The sequence below is a fragment of the Falco cherrug genome, chromosome 4, assembly GCF_023634085.1.
Source record: "Falco cherrug isolate bFalChe1 chromosome 4, bFalChe1.pri, whole genome shotgun sequence".
Classification (NCBI taxonomy): domain Eukaryota; kingdom Metazoa; phylum Chordata; class Aves; order Falconiformes; family Falconidae; genus Falco; species Falco cherrug.
In genome coordinates, this window is record NC_073700.1 from 107,603,140 (window position 1) to 107,623,366 (window position 20,227).

The window sequence follows — 20,227 nt, forward strand, 5'->3', positions numbered from 1 at the left end:
CAGAAACAACCAGAAAACCTCAAGAGTTTTACTGCCTTTCTTACTGAGAACAAACAAGTTGCAATGAATAAAGAACATCACGTGGGTGAGTTTTTAAAATTATCAAACTGACCTGTTCCACAGCTGCTTTCAAAATACCGAGTGCAAAAGGAATCAGGGGGTGGTATGAACTGTGGAGATCTTTTTTTTAATTATTTTTTAAAAAATGTTTACAGGAGTTCAAAAGACCAAAGGTCATTATAGGATACATACAAATCATTATTAAATATTCCATTTAGAAAGATTAATTGGTCAGAGTGAGTAGGTGTGAGAAGAAAAAGAAAAAAAAAGTGAAGTCCTACACCCATGACAGTCAAAAGAAGCAAGCTGGTGACTTCACCAGTTTCAGAATTTTGCTCACGGTATTAAAACCCCATGAGCCAGACATCCTCCAACAGCAGCGCTCCAGCTGTTAGCTATATGTGGATAAAATGTTTTCACAGTGAAGTACATGCCATTGCCAGTGCGTACTGTACCATGAATGTAGCTGTATCGTTGCCTTTTTTGCAAATCTTGCTCTTTATCTTAATTTTGACCTTCAGTTAACACAACTGTAAACCTAGGTAGGCTAAGGCTTAATGAAAGATTATTTTACCATCCATAGGACGTTCAGGAGTTTCCTTGATCTGTGCAGCAAATAATGCATCTAGAAGATCAGCGTTACTGATAAAATAACATTCATGCAGTAGAAAACAAAGAAATCATACAAATGGAAGGGAAACTTAAGCACTGCAAGAGTGGAGGATTGGGTCCTTTCAGATTAGTTCACCTGGTTAGCAGACCAGAGTTAAAAATTTTTGTCAGCTTGGAACTCACTTCCATTTTTCATGCTGGCAACTCTGAATCATCTCTCTCTGCTGCTTCAACTTCAAAACAGGAAAAAGTGAATACAGTAACCAGCCGCGGAGTCTTATAATAATATTCCTGTGCTGTACAAAGTAGCTGAAAAAAGCTTGACTCATAGAGCATCTTTCACCATGCCTGCACGGGAAAGCTTGTGAAATTGTGCGGGGCACCAGTCTAGTACTCCTTCCTGCAGCAACGTAAGAATGTAAAAAGAAGATAATGAAACAAAAAGACCTGAGATAAAGGGGAAATTTTGCAACACTGCACTTAAATCTTGATCCTACTGACTTGAGTAGCCGACTACCACCCACAGCAGAAGGGCCACAACTTCACCAGCAGCGCTTGGCCCCCAGCTCTATTTGGAAGGCTTTTGCTGTTTTGGTGGCATCAACAGGCTCAACAGTGCCCCTCAGTAAGTGCTGCTGGGGGAATTCCTGAAGAACAGAGTTGTCTTCTGTAGCTGGCCGGTGTGTTCAGAGGATGGAGGGCATGGTCCTGGGCTCCGTAATTAAATATCCAACGGCTGCTACGTACCGCACCAAGCACAACCGATGGGGAGGGCAGCGTAAACAGGAAGAATGCAGATGAGGCTTAGAGTTGCTCCTTTTACAGGCACTGTTCATCCTTTTCTTGTGCTCAAAACAAGAATTAACTGTTAGTGTCTACACGGTTAAACTGTATGTGAACTTTTCCTTTGCCAATTAGTATTTTATTTTAAAATGAGCAATACGCTGATTTAGGTCTCCATACATACCCATACTCACCGAGTACTGGAGCCAAACAAAAGCAAAACAGGCAGTCAGATAGTCAGCTGTGTTTTGGCTCCGCATTTCACACTTCAAATCTATGTAAATAGTTCAATTGTATTACAGCGCATTTAAGAAAATAAAGGCCAAAAAAAAAAGGGTAAAGTCAACCTGTGCTTGGTTTTGTTTGGAATACTTCATCAGATCTTGGGTGCTTCTTCTTCTATATACTCTAAAATACAGACTGTACAAAGTAGATTAATAATACAAGTAAATTGCATCATGGATGCAAAAAGTGTTTGAAGAAAATACAACTGAGAAAAATACGCTAATGAATTTGTTTTGAAATTAGCATCACTGAGTTAACAATAGAGCCTGATACTTTGCTTGCGGGTGTTTACCCTGCATTCTTTTAACATGCAACACGTAAACTCCCTAAAGGATTTTTAGCTACACATCATCTTCCAGAGTATCTGCTCCACTGAGTTCATTTTAAGGCTTTATGGTACATACAGATCTGGACTGCATATGAATAATGCACAAAAGTGACCTCCATATTAAGGAATCTGCACTACGCTCAAATCCAAATATATTTAAATAGTCACTTAGCTGAATGCATATATTTTAACTTTTTTCCTTTTTTTTTTTAAAGCAGATACTATGTAAGGTTATTACTTTTTTAAGAAGTATTACCTTCCTTTCTAACAAGATAGAACAGGATCAGAGTAAGCAGAGTTATATATATTGTAGAGTTGGACATAGAAAATCTGTCAGCCCTAGTTTATAAAGTGATATTCATCTTTCACTTAGCTTTTTTCACCTTAAAACGAAGAAAAAACCACCAAACTGTCTAATCCTTTCAATGTTCCCTCACCTCTTCCCAGGTTGCAATGTGCTAAACAGAAATATATAAATGCTAAGAATACCCAAGCCATCAATTCTGGTAACCTGGCTGGAGACTGTGCAGAAATGCTTCATTTGTGAGATAAATTATGTCATTCTGTAAATGGCACAAAACCAGTGGTGGGCCAGGACTGCAAATGGAGCTTTACTGGGTTTTAGGCCTCTTTGAAGTATAATGCTAACTGTATCGACATTTTTCCACAGTCTACATCTTTCAATTAGGACTAAAAGAACTAAAGTTCCAACAGCTGACTTTTGGGGTTTTCCGATAAAGTGGAAGTGACCTTGTGTATGTACGGCCCAGCTGATTCTTAATGTAACACAGTTATTTTGCTGTAGATAAATCAGATTTAGATCTGATAGATTTGGCCCTGGAAGACTAATTTCATATGGCTCAAGAATATAGTTAGCAACAGTGAACTTCACACTGCTTCCTATCAACTCCAGGTGCAATCGCAAGACTTCCAGCTGGCAACACCGAGAAGGACCGTCCAAAAAACAACGCTTGCATGTGTTTACCACAGGTTAAATGTTTCATTTTGTGCAACACAGAACAGAACTGGCTCCTGGCAAGATTGTAATATTGAGGCATACAATCTGTCACTAGACACTGAAAGAGCTTAGCACCTTCTAAAACTGCTCCTAACCCAAGCAGTTTGACATTTAAAAGTGCAGGCTCAATATATGACATTTACTATGCAAATAGTTTTCATCTTTTTCCCCCTCTTTAAATTAATTTCCTAGTCATTACAAAGTTAAGGCCCTAATAATTCAGATTAAGTGCAAGTATGCTGATGTTCTGGGTCAGAGCTCCATTGACTTCTACAGGGTGTTATATACACATAGATGGTTGTTACAATCTGAACGCAGAAACTGGACCCTGAATTGGTGAAACAAATAAAAATCAAGTGTCGAACGCATGTCTTGGAAGACCTCTAATTAAAACAATACTTTTCAACAGACATCACCATCTTCCCCTTTTCCCCCGCAACTGAACAAAAACTGTATTTTGATCTCTGTAGGATTTTGCTTGGTTTTCTTCCAATTTATTAGCTTCTGTAATTATATAGTCCATTTTATTGTTAAATCAGAAACAGTAGGAGGACACTCTAGGTTGGTATAGTCATTTTACAATGGGCATATCAGCTACAATACCTTTACCTAATGTTGTCAAAAAAACAAAACAGAACCAGAACATCTCTTTTTTTTTTTTTTTTTTTTTTTTTTTTTGACAAACCTGGTTATTGACATACCACCTATTCTGTGAGGAAGAAAATACTTGAAAAATAAAAAAGTTAAAATTTAGTTAAAAGCTTTACTTGTCTGGGAGCAATCTCATAAAACTTCTTTATATGAGCACTTCACTTCACAAAATGAAAAACTATTTACAACATTTTGCTTGCAGTTTGGTCACATTATCTACACACATTTGCAGAAGATCTTAGGCAAAATAGGTACGTATCTTCTTCCGACATAGGCTATCAGATTGATTGCACATTTTCCTTTTACATAATGGCTCTCCTATAGTGCACTGAAGTCAGCGATCACTGTCTGATTACATTCTCATCTTAATTTATGGCTCAACAATAAAATCAATACCACGTCAAACCCAACTATCCGAGCGGCTGAATTACATATAGTGTGAAACATATGGATTCTACCTTTTTGGACCTGATTTTCAAAAAAGTAATTCACTTCACTAGCACAATTCACAAATTGTGCAAAGAAATAAAGGACCTGTGCATCCAATTACTTGAAAATCAAGGCATCTTGTCAAATTTTGTCCACTGATTTCCGTCTAGTTATAGCTCATTTCAAAAACAGCCATTTCCCTATGGCACTATAATGAACTTTTCAGCACGCTATTACTGAATTACAGTATCTTTTACATATATACTATACTGTGGCCAATAATGTAATTTCCATGTTACACAATATCATTGCCTTCACAAGCAGAGCTGCTACATACATTCACAGTTTCAATAGATTGTAATTAGCTTCTCCAGTTGTGCTTTAAAAATTCCAAATATTTTCCAACAGTAAGTGCAAAGCAAATGTCCTACGCAGCTACGATTGGTCACAGAGTTATAAACTCCATAATTACGAGAACAGCGTTCTCTCATTCTCCATTTTCATCACCTGCTTTTTCAGGTATGACCTCCAGACTTCGACGGGGCTTTGAGATTTCTGCATTTTCAGTGCCTGGTTTATTGAGTCCACACGAAAGAGTGGCGTAATGGATTTGTTTCAGATTCTCCAGTGCTTCATTTTTAGCATATTTGAGAAGATCAGCTTGTCCCTGTAAGAAGAAAAATGTAGTTAGAATACACAACTGATGCTAGGATTTTCTTCACACCCCCCCACCCTCCCACCCCCGTTCTGTTTGTTTCACATTAATGGTAGAGTTGCCCCGCTCAAAAAAAAAACGCAAAAAAAACCCCAACCCCCAACACCTCTCCCTAAGAAGCCAAAAAAACCCTCAAGATTGGATTATTTGATGCTAGTAAGAATCAAGCTCTTTGCTTTCTCTGGAGCCAACCCACTGCATAAATAAAGGGGTTGGGATCATCTCTACCTAACAGTTTTCAGGAAAGTAATCTGTGCTGTAATTTTAATCCATGGGGACTATACATGTTTCTGCATAAAGAAAACTGTGAAGGCTGATTTTAATACTTCAGGGAGCTATTAAACCATTTGGGGTTTTTGGTTCTTAGAAATTTTTTTCCCTAGCAATGTGATTCATTCAACAGCAGCATGGTAAAGGATCAATGTTTATCAAAGCATGAAATACAAAAATACAGGTTGGCAAGCAACACATAAAAAGGACAGTGATGACAAAGACTTCACAGGCTTGTTTGCAGTTCAGTGCTATTGCTACCCCTCTTCACTTGCACTTTTACACTTCAGAGTAATTAAGTTTTCGGTAAAGGTGTTAGAGAAACTGTCCCAGACAGGTGACTTGGCTCTGTCCTGCAGTATTAGCTACTCCATCTCTTTGTATTGATTAAAGCCCTCGAACAGCAACAGCTGTCATGAGCAGATTACAGACTGCCTTGCCCGCAGCCATCCCCTGCCTGCCTGCCCGTACGCAGGGAACGAGCAGTGCCGTAGCACACGGTGAGCGCAGAAAAGCTCGCAAACACACGCAGGAAATCTGTAAGGGCCAAAGTGATCGCACTGTGTGTGCACTCCTGAAAGAGAACAGCCCCACAGCTCACAGGAAAGCAGGTAAAAGCTTCAGAAGTAGCAGATCTTAAACAGTGTCATTTCCAACTGAAATGAAAGAATAAATAAAGTTTATTTTTTCATTTCATGAAACACACACACAAACACACAAAAACCCCCAGGTACTGTAGTGCCTTGAGACTGTCAGTTCCTGTAACGTCTAACAAGGTTATGAACAACCGACTGCAACTTCTCCTGCAATTGGAGTACTCCTGTCTGTCCTGGGTAGATTCTGGCTCCTGACAGATGCTTCTCTTCAAGAGATGCTTACATCTCTTCTGGAGACAGAACAGATATGTTGACTCTCCTCCTCTGCCAGATAAGGCTGAAATCCAACTTTTTTTGATTTAAAAAATAAAGGAGAGGTAGAACAGCAGTCAGACAAAACCACGTGTGCACTCGGTGTGATACTTCAGCTTTACTTCTTTAGCAACTCAGAACATAATTACTATCCTATGAAGTAATAAACCACGCAATTGAGGCACAAAAATAGAAAACAAATATTGCTTTCTTCAAAGAAATAGTGCCCACCCTCCCCTTGTCCAAGATTACGACTGCCAAAGCGGGGTTTTTTTCTGATTACAAGACAGGAGAAAAATCCAGAAATTCACCAATGGCAGCACAAGCTTTGGTAATACTTTCTTCTAAAGAAAACCAGGGCTTTTTTTTTTTTTTTTTTTTTCTAAATCACATACTTTTTTCCAAACTGACAAACAACTAAAAGCTAATTTAAAACACTCCAGCAGACTAAATGAGTCATATCTGGAGTGCATCTGTTGCTAGCCCAAGTTCCACTTTACATGGATTAGTAGAATATAGTTCTGGAATTTTAATCGATTTGTTTATTATAGGCAGAGCTGCTAGCAACAGTCTATTAATAAGGTTGCCCAAAACTTCTCATCTAAAAAAAATTTGCTTTCAGTTGCCTATATGCTTGCCAAACTAACTACTTGAGCTGACACTTTCTACGCAGGATTTCTGCCATTGGCAGATTTTATTATTATTACAGTTCAATATTATTCTTTAATCTCATCCATATGGTTCATTGAGTTCTGTGAACAGACAGAAAAATGCTGTCAGAATTTTTTAACAATCTTCCATCCTTCCCTCCACACTCCCACTTGAGGTAGGGACTTGTAATTCAAATGACTTCAGGGACCCAGAGTAGTGGTTCCAAGTTACGAGCTTTTAATAAACAAAAATCAGATTTTGAACGTGGTTAGTACAATCACTCAGGCTTTCATTCTCAATCATTCTTCATCTCTTGACAGCTCCAGCAATGTGGTAAGACAATGCATGTTCCATTCCCACACAATAATGAATATGCATTAGAGGAAAAAGTTGGGGTTTTCTTGCATGGCTTCTCCAAGTTCTCTTGCCACCAACATTCGGTTGCCAACGCAGGCAGTCCAAAAGGCTGACTGGAGAGCGGGAAGAAGATCCTGGGACAGGGACTCCGGTGAGGAGGCAGATGGACAAGATGAAGGGGCAAGAGTGATCTCTGGGACCGACCTGGCTATCAGTCTAGGGCTGCAGAAAGGGAAGTTGGACTGTAGTGGACTGCTGGACAAAGTAGAGACTAGGTCCTACTGAAAGAGGAGATTGTGAAATAATGAAAACCAAACACACCGCGACAAGGCTGAATTTGGATCACACAGGGTCAGTGGAGAAAGAGAAAAGACTGAGGCAACATTTGGGATTACAATACAGAAAGAAAACAGGTTGACAAACCCCGCCATTTTGAAAGAAGCCTGAAAATGACAGACAAGTAGAAGGACTAACAAGGAGTGAGAGAGCTTGGTAATGAGACTAAAAGCTGGTGAGAGAGAAAAACAAACAAAAAATGCAGAGCAGAAAAAGACTGCAGAATACAATGAAGTCCGATAAGGTGATGAGAAAACTAAAATTACCACTCATTGGGAAGGACCTCTAGAGGAGGCAAAGTGGGGACGGTATGACCTGGAAAGCAATGACAAGAACTGCCAGAAGAGAAAATTAGTCGCAGGGTGGGAACAGAATACTGAACGAGAGAGAGAGGGAAAAGAGGAAGCCAGGGGTTAGCGGGAATGTCTGGATTTTCAGCAGATAACTGGAAGTGTCTGGACAACACTAATCAGGGAAGATGAACTTTGTAGACAAGAGAGGATCTGGGATAAGGGGCTGGATTATTGCAGACAAGAGTGGGTTCAGACTAAACAGATTTGGCCAAGTGGGATCAAGTTTAGACCAGGGTGAAACAGAAAAATCAATCTGTGTACACGACTCTCTAACCCTTAGAATGAAGCAATCGATCTCTGAATGCCACTGAACTCAGAAAAATGTCTGTGCAACCAACTGCATTGTCATTATCTGCTGGCATGCCTTCATCCAAAGATAAAAGAAGAGCCAACCACTACTACCAAATGCAGCACAAGCTCAAGTGAGAGATGTCTGTGCAACTGATGTAAGGTACCTAGCTCTGTTGATGTGCCATCGTGAAGCCATATGCTGCGGGAAAAAAAGCAGCGTGAATCTTAAAAATTCAAGTTGTAGTCACAGTGAACACTGCTGAACAGTAATACAATGCATCTAAAAGGCAGAAAAGTTAAAAAGTCATCCAGATCTGAAAAAGTTGCCCCCACGCACTTAATCAAAAGAATGCAAAGACCTTCCTTCTAGCTGTATATCAAGTGTCTCTTGCCCAAGGGTTCTCAAGATTAAGTTTCAATTCTTTATAGTCTACGCATTCTGTAGCTGCCTGAGATACTGATTTTCACAGTAGGTGCCATTGATTTTGAAAGTCAGTTAATAATACAGTCATTGACTACAAGCTGGAACACAGGAATCTCTCAGATCTACGGACTACTTCGGTGCCTTTTCACCTTCTTACCAGGCCCAAATGGTTGTAGGCTACTCGCTCTGATAAAATGCCCTATGATAAAATGATAAAAGAAACCTATCAACAGCTCAAACCTTAGTCAATCAGATTTATCATCAGGAAGTTTAAAAAAAAAAACCCTCCATTCAAAGAAACAAAGCTGCTTCGTGAAGACAACTCAATGCTGGAATCTGGAGCAGCTGCACAACCACACCCAAACGTTTCTTGCTATGTCAGGCTTTCACCTCAGATAAGTCAAAATGTAAATTAATTTAGTCCTTAGTGTTGTCTGGCAAACACACCATAAAATTCAAATATACTCCCAGCACTTTGTGGTAATTCCCATCTGGGAACAGGACTGATACAGGTCTTGCACATCCCAAGTGCAGAGCACCGAGAAAGCACTGTCCTCACAGCAGCAGGCAGCAAACGCTGCTCCCTTCTGTTCCCTGCGGTTAAAAATCACAAACAGCGCCGAGCACTATGTAACTTAAATACCTATTTCACATATTGATGTCTACAAGCTTCAGAAAAAGAATGAAGCACCAAGCTGTTCTGCAGGCAGACATGAAAAAGACCTTAAGAAACATCAAAGAACAACACTGATATTCATTCCTAAGCTTTTAATAAACAATAACAAAGGAAGTGAATTAATGTGGAAGCCCAATTCAGTATCCTTCACACCTCTCTGTCCCAATATGCCTGCATCAACTACTCTGTTTTGGTTGTTGTTTTTTTTAAATCAACATTAAACATCTTCAGTTTGTTTTGAAGCTTTTGGCTAAGAGGCAGTGTTTTTTACATCATAGCTCCTGAAAGGTAATTAAAAACAAAATCAAAATGCTTCCTATCAGTTCTCATACCCATGAAATTATATCATTTCAGAGACAATAGGATATAGCGTAAACTACACTGTGTCTCAGCACAGCTACCTGTATAATCTGGTATGTATTTACTCATGATTTTTGGTTATCGGGTTCTTCAGTGAGTGCATGAGCATTAAATTAAAACCGTAGAGATGACATTTGAAATAACTGCAAAAGCACCCTTTCCCCCCACAAATCCCAAGAAACTGCAACAGTAATTACTGGGCTTTAGCTCAGTTTCTGGGACACAAAGCTCGCATCAGAAAAAATAAGCCAGTACCCCTTTCTCAAACTGTTTCTCTGAGCAGTGGCTGCTAGGGACAGTGGGATATACTGCAGTGCTCCATGCGCAGCTGGTGTGCTCCAGGAGCTTTTACAGAATCAGGACAAAAAGGACTTAACTTCCTAACTTCTAAATATAGGTTTAATTAGGAGCCAAAATCCCACCAGTCCAGCAACACCAAGAGACTAGTAGTTTTAGATATTTAAATTGAACTGCAACGTGGGAGGTTTTCTGAGTACCTACAGGACTAGGCAGCAGCTAGCAGCTGCACCCCTCTAAGTACCTTGAATAGTCCATTTATAAATACATTTATAAAAATAATGTAGGTGCAGAACCAATGGCATTACAGAGGTAACAGACGCCACGAACTACATGCCTTGGGCTTGCTTTCAAGAGAAAGTAATTTGTGATGTCTAATGTGACATGTCTAAAAACTCACAGCCGACAAGCATCATCTAACAAATTCTGGAGTTAGGAGCCCCACTTTGAATCAGAGTACTTCCCATTTAACTCTCCTCCCTATATGTTTAGGACAGCTCTTTGTTGCAAAGACTAATTTAAAGATGCCATTATGCTCTTTCTATGAGCAGCTCAAATTCTGAGCCTACAAAGGTTTTTTTCCAAAGTTTTGCTATGTCAGAGAAGTCTGTAAATTGCTACATTAGATTGTTTGTAGGAGTTTGCTGCAACAGCACTTTAGAGCAATTTTCTTTATTCCACTGTGTACTCTTCCTGACAGAAAATGTGATTATGTAAGTTTAGAAAATATGAGCGCTATCAGTCTGAGTAATAACAATAAATAAATTACTAGCAAATGATCTCGCAAACTCCCTCTATTTGAAAGAAAGGAATATTTAACACTGTACAACCTCTACATCTCTCTGAGAGGCAACACAGTTCACTAAAGCAGACTAAATTTACTCTAAGTGATGTTCTGAAGTTAAACAAACATCTGTATGTGCACATATGGGGTGCATAATAATGGGAACATGTGCGTATATACATACACAAATTAGAGGTATTTCAGTTGAATTCAAACATACTATACCAATAATAAATTTGGCCTCATGGCTTCAAGTTAGGAAAAATAAAATCCTCTAAAATAGTAACTGTAACGTGTGTGCCCACACACTCTCATATAGATATTGAATAGCTATGTCAGATGTCCTAAACAAGTTCCCCTAGAATTAAGCTGTCAATTTTTTTATTTTATCAAACTTTCCATTGCATCAACTACAGTCAAAATGTCCCAATTGAAAAAAAAAACCCAAACCAATATGTACCTTGAGGGTAAAATGCAGCTTAATTGGTTTGGAAAATACATCAGCCACACCATATGAGCATTCTGTGATCCCTCTGTGAGGGAGCTGAGGATGGTGCTCATGCAGATTTATTTAGTAATGCTGTTCAGAGCCACACACAGCAATTCCTGAATCATAGCCAAGAGACCATGTAAATTACTGTTCTTAATTACAAGAATAGAAAGTTTAATCCATCTATGCATGGCACTGCTTTTGGTGTGTTTGTCGCTCAACCATATTGCTTGTTGAACAACAAAATTTGGAGCCACTGAATAGACAGGGGTTTATTTTTCTGCTGTTCAAGAGGGAAGTTGTTTTGGCACAGGCAGGGAATTCAACAGGAAAAAAAAATAAAAAAGAAAGCGGCTCAGACTGTCACTCTCCTGATCGTTTTTTACTCTAAAAAATGTAGGCCTTCACTTCCTGTCCTCCCATGGTTTTTAGAGAACTGGAAAAACAGAAATTGAAAAACATAGGATTAGAAAATTATGATTGCAAGTCTTTTTCTTCAGACAGGAAGAGCAGTGTCTTAGAAACTGATAAACTTTTTCTATTTAACTGTGTAATGCAAGAGAAGCTGTGGTTATAGCCTATAATTAAGAGTTTGGAGTGAAAAACCTCAATGCGTTACTTCAAATAAATGACAACCTCTAACTTTCTGCACATCTAAATGCACTTGATGGATGCCTATGTGAACTGTAATACTTGTAAATAACTTTTAAGATGTAACAACCTACCAGCATTTTCTTTAATACCTCCTGACAAAGTTTTGACAACAGACTGGTTAATACTTTATCAAAAAGATTGGTGAGGTGTTTAACTATGTGACAAATTGTACCTCCTATAGAAAGGACCTTAATCTGCACGTAGAAAAAAAATCCAAGTCAATGTTGAAGATATTTTCTCAGTAATCTCTTCAAAAGGAAGGCATTCTAACTTCATAATTACGTTAATCCTAAGGATATGCACAAAAGCCATTCAGCGTTCTGAAGAGCCACATCTTCCACGTGGGTTCTCTGATTACACAGAAATCACGACTTCACATTTCAGTCGCTTATCAACTGCAAACCTCTCCCCCCCCTAACCATTATGCTCCGAATGGAAAGCAGAGATGCAGCAAAGGTACTGCTGTTTCAGGCAGCATTAAAATAGATTTGCCTATCCAAGCTGATGTCTGGAACCTTTGACAGAAAAGCAAAGAAGAGATAAGAATTTATTTCTTTGACATTCGCCCAGACCCGCTGAACTGACTCCCCTCCTATCCTTCAAGCAGCACAGGAATGGTACTTGACACATCCCCATACGCTGTCTTCAAGAAACTCCGCTCTAATAAAGGAAAAGTGTTTGGGTTTTTTTTAGTCCATTTTTAGTCCATCTGGTCCTTTTACCTATAAGCAGAACCTGAATGCATATTTTTTAGAACGGATCAACTGTACACACTGTAGTAAATTTCACCTGGTTTTGATTTGCCCCTGCACGGGATTTGTGCAGTGTAACACAAGGGGGACTGGAGCACCAAGCAACACCATGAAAAGCTCAACAGCTGAAAGCAGCACGGAAAGCAGGAGAAATACATGTGTATTGCTGCTTTTCTGTAGTAGTTCACTGTAAGAAGAGGTGACAGGGAATTGTGTTTTCAGTAAGAACTAAAACCAAAAAAAAATATGCGGGAGAAAATAATTTTCTTTATAATTAAAACAGACTTTATAGTTTAATGTATTGATGAAATATTTGAGTGGGAGAGAAGAACTCATTAGTGGATGTAAACAGAAAACTTGAATAATTTGGGCTAGAAAGACAGTATCAAGGGAATAAATTAAGGGAGGCAGTTTTGCTCTCTATAAATTTTTATATACTTTGCTGAGATGAAAAACCATCAGCAAGAAACTTGAAGTGTTCTACATTCTCGTTTCCTGAGGGTCTCTCGCTGTGTCCCTGTTTCAGCTGGGATAAGAGTTTTCTTCCCAGTAGCTGGTGCAGGGCTGTGTTTTGGCGCTGGTGTGAGAGCAGCGCCGACAGCACACGGATGGGTTTGGTTGTTGCTGGGGGATGTTTATACCAAATCAAGGACTTTTCAGTTCCCTGGGCCCTGCCAGCGAGAGGGCTGGAGGGACACGGGAAATGGGGAGGGGACACAGCCAGGGCAGCTGACCCGAACCAGCCAAAGGGATATTCCGTACCATATGGCATCACGCTGAGTACATAAACTGGGGGAAGAAGGAGGAAGGGGGGACATTTGGCATTATGGCGTTTGGCTTCCCAAGTAACCGCTGCGCATGATGGCGCTCGGCTTTCCTGGGGATTGGCTGGACACCCGCCTGCCCATGGACAGTGGTGAATGAGTTCCTTGTATTGCTTTGCTTGCGTGCACGGCTTCTGCTTTACCAATTAAACTGCCTCTAACCCAATGCAGGAGTTTTCTCACTTTTACTCTTCCGACCCTCTCCCCCATCCCGCTACGGGGGGAGTGAGTGAGCAGCTGCATGTTGCTTAGTCGCTGGCTGGGGTTAAACCACGACATGCTAAAAGCTTTTTCATGCTTCACCACTTACTGTTGTGTCAAAACATAAGCAAATGCACTTGACAAAATGCAAAGAAAATCTCCAGCTCACAAACATGCAACTTCAATCTGGATTAATAACATAATTTGTATGTACCATTCATCATTGACTGCGGTAGCAATAGCTTCCCTTTTGTTTTTCAATAACTGCATTAACCTTAACACTCTTACTCCCTTTCAAATCAGGGTTTAAACAGTGGCATAGCATCCTCGCAGCCCCAGTTGCTTCACAGAATCAATAGTCATTATTTCAACCCTGTATTCAAGATTACAGCAGATCCTGTTAACGTTAGAAGGTTTCAAGAAGAAAATGTCAGACAAACTAAATTAAACAACCCCCCCAACAAAAGAAAAGAAGAAAAATTCACATTGAAAGCCTGCTGTGTTTTCAAGTTATATAAATTAAACTGAATATGGTTACAGAAGTGAATAAATCCAGTTGCACTGTGACACAGAATAATGAAAAGTAACAATATTAGAATGTCAGTTATGAATGGAAAAATACAGTAACTAACCAACAAAGGAAGGCAAATTACCTTTAAAATTGTAATGTTCCACGTAAAACTTTCTACTGATTTTTGCAGTTTTCTTTCTTTTAAGCCTTCTCTTGCTCCTATATTGTGCAGGTTTTCATGAAACTCCATCGCTGTGGAGAATAAGAGGAATATAGAATCTATTTTAATGCATTTTTGTGATCACAGAAATAGTGATTTGAATCTAATAAGGAAAAAGGCCAGTGAAATAGTCTGAAGAAATTTTATTCTTCAAGCACAAATGTATCTGATCTAATAATGTGTGACATTATACAACATGCCAATATATAAAATCTCTCTAAGCCAAAATGCACACTGAGGTTCTTCTTGGGTCACTGCCACACAAAGATGGAGCCAAGCAAATATTTACTATATAAAAATTTTCTTTAAGCACACCTGTATTTGTTGCACCATATGTAAAAACCTTTTTGTGAGTTGCTATAGGAGGGAAACAGTAATTTCACGAAATAGTCTATCCCAACAAATTTGTTTTGTTCCTTGCTCTTTTATGCACTGAATTTACATCACAGTTGTCCAGCTAATGGCTTATATGCTGGGGCCAGCCCAGAAAATAACCTTCTCCCCTTACCCCTGACAAGAAGAGGCGTAACTGTGAAGGAGGAGTGCCAAGTAAACCACCAAAGACCTTTTACCACTCCTGCGTGAACTACTGTGTCCACAAAACCTGTATCCGACCAACTCCAGACCAAAAATTTCTGGCAAAATTCAGATTAGCTTGATCTAAACACTGAGAAGGGTGACCAAAACTTTAGTTTTAACCCAGCACACTGCACAGATATAAGAACAATAATTTGCTTTCCATGCTGCTGTTACAAGTCACAGAAAAATAAATTTGAACAGTCTCTTTCCTAGAGGGGAAGTAAAATGTCCTTCCACAGGTACACACATCAACCCAACATGGGTTACAGCAAATCTCCTATAGAAGTCATACATTCAATTGTGCTCTCAGGATCTCATTCAGAATAATTTAAAGGGTATTTTGAGGGCAAAAGCTGGCAAGTGGTTTTGACTTACACCTATGAAATTAAAACCAAGTTATACCTTAAGTAGACATTGTAATTTTGACTGTGTTGATTGAGATCTTCTATTTGCCCAGTGAGGATCTGTGCTTCAAAATATACATGTAATTATCATGGAATAAGCATACGAACTTTTGTTGGCTGCCGGTCCTAGAGTAGACTGACTTTTAGGGACATTATGCTACCTGTTCTTCATAATCTCTCTACCCCACACTCATGCCTCATTACAAGAAAGAAATATGACTGAATGTTTTATTTGTATATTCCTTACCTTACTCCCATAAATATGTATCTGTACACTTTAAAAATTGTTCATAAATTCATTTGAAAGACATCATTGTCCTTTTCAGCTTTTCTTACTATTTTCAATTTTACTACAAGGAAAATAAACAACAAGTATTTTCCCTGAATTAAAATATTGTATCATTTTTATTTCAAACGCTTCATAGCTCTGCCTCTGCCTTTAGAGTACAGCCTCAAGTAAACCACTCATATTATTTTTCCCCAAAACAGATTTCTAATCAGGTGAGGAATTAAAAGTTTCTTCATCCATCAGTTTCTAAGTATCCATTTCCTGTCCACATCATCCAAAACAATAAACTCCCAATAGGATCATGGGAAAATTATGCGCAGATCCGTATTTATGACAGAAGTTCCTAAAGCCACCATGAAAATACACATTTTCTGATCTGTACCATGACTTATGAGACTACACTGCTAAACTTCTGGAGTTCTGTGCCTCATTTCCATCTTTAGAACTGCTCTTCAAATCCGTGGGCATTAGTGATCGATAATAACCTTGGACCGAAGCCAGCCAGAGAGATTAAGAATAACGCCGAGGGTCTGCATGATCGATGTGAAATTGGTGCTTTGCAGATTTCAGATTACTTTTACATATCCAAAGTCACGAGTACCCTAAACGCAGGCAGCGGTGACCATCTATTGTGCTAGCCAGAAAAGCTCCTTTCTGGCTCGCTGACTGCCTTCCGCCGTGAGTCTCTTCCTTCTTTACACTCGTACACTACATTTCTGTCCTGCCAAAGCCACTGCACTCCAGCTAAACACACCTGGCGGTTAGCAACAAAATCCCACTGCCCCTTTCCAGAAGATGAAACCAAGTCAGGTCATCCTACCAGGCACACACATGTAAACCCTCAACAAACAAGCACCTCCTGCTTAAATAGCACTAATCACCCCACTATCCTCAACACCGAGAAAACCTCATGAAGTTCTACAAGGCCAAGTGCACGTGCACGTGCAAGTGCAACCCCCAGTATCAATACAGGTTGGATGCAAAAAGGACTGAGAGTAGTTCTGAGGAGAAGGACTCGGGGGTGTTGGTGGACTCAATCATGACCCAGCAATGTGCACTTGCAGCCCAGAAAAAACAAATCCTGGGCTGCATCAAAAGCAGGGTGACCAACAGGTCAAGGGAGGTGAATCTCTCCCTCTGCTCCGCTCTTGTGAGACCCCACCTGTAGCGCTGCGTTCAGCCCTTGGGCCCCGGTGTAAGAAGGACATGGACCTTATGGAACAAGTTCAGAGGAAGGTCACAAAGATCAGCAGACTGGAGTCTCTCTCCCATGAAGACAGGCTGAGAGAGTTGGGGTTGTTCAGCCTGGAGAAGAGAAGGCACCGGGGAGACCTTACAGCAGCCTTCCAGTACTTAAAGGGGGCTTATAAGAAAGATGGGGACAGACTTCGTAGTAGGGCCTGCAGTGATAGGACAAGGGGTAACAATTTTAAACTAAAAGAGGGTAGATTTAGATTAGCTATTAGGAAGAAATTCTTTACTGTGAGGGTGGCTAGATGCTGGAACAAGTTGCCCAGAGAAGCTGTGGATGCCCCATCCCTGGCAGTGCTCAAGGCCAGCGTGGATGGGGCTTTGAGCAGCCTGGTCTGGTGGAAGGTGTCCTGCCCATGGCAGGGGGGCTGGAACTAGGTGATCTTTAAGGTCCCTTCCAACCCAAACCATTCTGTGATTCTATGATCTCTTATGTACTGAATAGGCCAACTCCTCATCATCATCATGCTAAACTAAAGCTATCCTACTCTAAGCCTAAACATAGAACCAAGTAGATTTGAATTTTATTTCTGTTCCTATTACTAGGTTGCCTGATAAATTGAATTGGATTATTTCACCTCTCAGTTTCAGTTTCTCCACCTGCTTAATGGAATGGAATGAATGGCATTCACTACAGAGTATACGGACAACTTAATTTTAGAGTATGAATGCAGCGCAGTATTTAACTGTTGAATACATATCTCTTGATGAATACATCATCCTCTTCTATGTCCCTGCTTGGTTTTCTTGCATTTTGCCTTGGAACTATTTCATACATTAATAGTGGCAAAGTAATAACACATCAGATTCCAAAATGAAACTGACTAGTTCAAAGATAACAGATAAAAGAGGAAAAAGCTTTTAATTTACAGCTAAACTAATAAAATAAAAAATATGTCCACATAAACTCATGTAAACATGCCTTTAAGACATGCTTGCAAAGAAAACTGGATGTTAAATGAATTTTCCTAATAAATACAGAGAATCTTCTATCTCCTTTCAAGTAAAAATCCAGCTCTTGCTCTCATTAAGATACAGAAAAGAAATCACTTTTATAACATTTAATTACATCTAATAGTATTAGTAATTTTGAGCTGTCCAAGAGTTCTTGGATGATAACAGCCATACTACTAACTTGATTTATCACTCCTAATGTATTTCTCCATGTACCACCTGTTTGATCAAAAAAGCAAGTTACTTATGTTTTCCATTTATACTGGCAGATCTTAGAAAGGATATCATCCACAAGTTTCTGAGTGATCATGAAGAGTATATACGATGTATGTTATTCTGTTCAAATGGGATTTCCTGGGTTTTAATTTGAGTCCATTGCACAAATGTATTCAACTATAACGAAGTGATCACTGACAGTTGTCTTGAGTCAGAAAGCTCAGTTATAAAAATTTCTTTCCATTAAAGATTTACATAGAATCACTGAGGTTGGAAGGCGCCTCTGGAGATCGTCTAGTCCAACCTCCTTGCTCAAAGCAGGCTGAGGTAGAGCAGGTTGCCTAGAACTGGGTCCCACTGGGTGCTGAATAGCACCAAGGATGGAGACTCGGCAACCTCTTCCAGTGTTTGACTAGCCAAGGTCCGTGGCGAGCCCTCTCTGCTCCAGCCTGGAGAATCCCAACTCTCTCAGCCTCTCACACAAAAGATGCTCCACTCCCCTAAATGCTCTTTGTGACCCTACGCTGGACAGTAAGTCCATACCTTTCCTGTACAGGAAAACCCCAAACTGGACTGAACGCTCCAGTTGAGGCCTCCCCAACGTGGAGCAGAGGACAAGGGTCACCTCCCTCGGTCTTCCGGCGCTGCACTTCCTTAGCTATGTTCAACTTCTTGTCCACCAGGACACCCGGGTCCTTTTCTCTGAAGCTGCTTTCCAGCCAGTCAGCCTCCGGCCCGTACTGGTGCGTGCAGGGGGTCATTCCTCTCCAGGTACAGGGCCTGGCACTTCCCTTTGCTCGACCCTTTCCATGGGGTTCCTGTCACCCATGTCTCCACCTGCCAAAGTCCCTCTGAGGAGCAGCACAACCATCTGCTCTATCTACCCTCCACCGAGTTTGGTGTCTTCTGCCAACGTGCTGAGGATGCGCTCTGCCCCGTCATCCTGCTGAAGACACTGAAACAGTAGTAGCTCCGGTATCAACCCCTGGGGCACACCGCTAGCGACTGTCCTCCAGGCAGACTTCATGCTGCTGATCACAATGTTTTGAGCTTGGCTGGTCCGTGACTTCTCGGCCCACCTCACTGCCCGCCTGTGTGGCCTCCACTTACTTCATCAGTTTGTCTGTGAGGACGTTACAAGAGACAGCGCTGAAGGTCTCAATGCATTCAAATCAAAGACACCCACTGCTCTGCTCTCCACCGGGCTGTCAGGTTGGTTAGGTCTGATTGCCCCTTTGGAAGTCCATGCTGACTTTCCCCAATCATTTTCTCATGTCCTTCATGTGTCTGGAAGTGTGTTAAGAAGTCTGGTCACCCCTGCACCACCACAAGTAAGGGCTAGCTGACAGAAGACGTACAATTTCCTAAGTGCTTGCACAATAAAGACACTTCCATTTTTCATAATCTGATTCAAGCCTTCCATGTTAAAGACCAGCTTTTCAGCGAAATGTTCAGCCCAACTGTTGCAAATCATGTAAATACACTGTAATAAATTTAACAAAATAGCAATACCATGATTTAACAGCAGGTTCAGTGCTGAATAACTTTCTTGTTCCCCACTGCTGATTAGATTAGTTCGAGTTTCATGGCTGTCTCAGCTTTCCCCTCTCTCTCCCCCAACCCTGGAATGATTAGATGGCTTTAACACTTCCATACCTCCTGGGAATACCTTACCATCCGAGATGCTCCTCTGAAATGTTACATACAATTCTTTCGTCCCATTTTCAATAACTTCAAACAGCATGAGGACAAGTGCTATAAAGCTGCTCAATGCAGTAGGATCCCTACATCACGATGTGAGGAGACTAATAAAAATTTGCTTGGTTAGTCTAGCAAAAAGAAAACCAAGAGAGGAGTAATTGCTCTCTAGATACACATCAGTCAGGTAAGGCCTTGGACATCAAAGAATCATTTCAGCTAGAGGACAATATTAAGATGAATGTCCATCAGTAAAATTGGAATTTATGTAAAATTTATAACCATTTTGGATGTGGTTCTGTAAGCAGCCTTGAAAAGGAGAAAATTACTCAAATCAAAGACTCATATTCATTTTACAATAGAGCTTGATATGATCAATTTCAAAAACTGTACCTGGAAGTAGACTTCAGGACCTTCCAGTCCTGTGTTTCCTCAACCAGCTGCATAATGACCTCTCTCAACAGTATTGTATGTCAGACCTCAAACCCTCATTAATTTATGCTTAGCATATTCTGATGGAACATTTACGTCTACACCAATCCAAAGTACACACTGATAATACTGCGGGTCAGCACTTAAATTCAGTCAAGCCAAAT

At 40.2% G+C, this 20,227-nt stretch overlaps 1 protein-coding gene across 2 annotated transcripts in view; it reads right to left on the reverse strand.

Annotated features, from left to right (window-relative positions):
• Positions 1 to 3,556: 3,556 nt before the first annotated feature.
• The window catches only part of PLCL2 (phospholipase C like 2), a 103,910-nt gene continuing 87,239 nt past the window's right edge, over positions 3,557 to 20,227 (reverse strand). For both annotated transcript variants that reach the window (XM_055708496.1, XM_055708499.1), the window contains exons 6-7: positions 14,163 to 14,272; positions 3,557 to 4,833 (exon numbers count right to left, since the gene is read on the reverse strand). In XM_055708496.1, the coding sequence (XP_055564471.1) occupies positions 4,654 to 4,833; positions 14,163 to 14,272 (290 nt within the window). In that variant the 3' untranslated portion in view covers positions 3,557 to 4,653. The remainder of the gene's footprint in view (positions 4,834 to 14,162; positions 14,273 to 20,227) is intronic.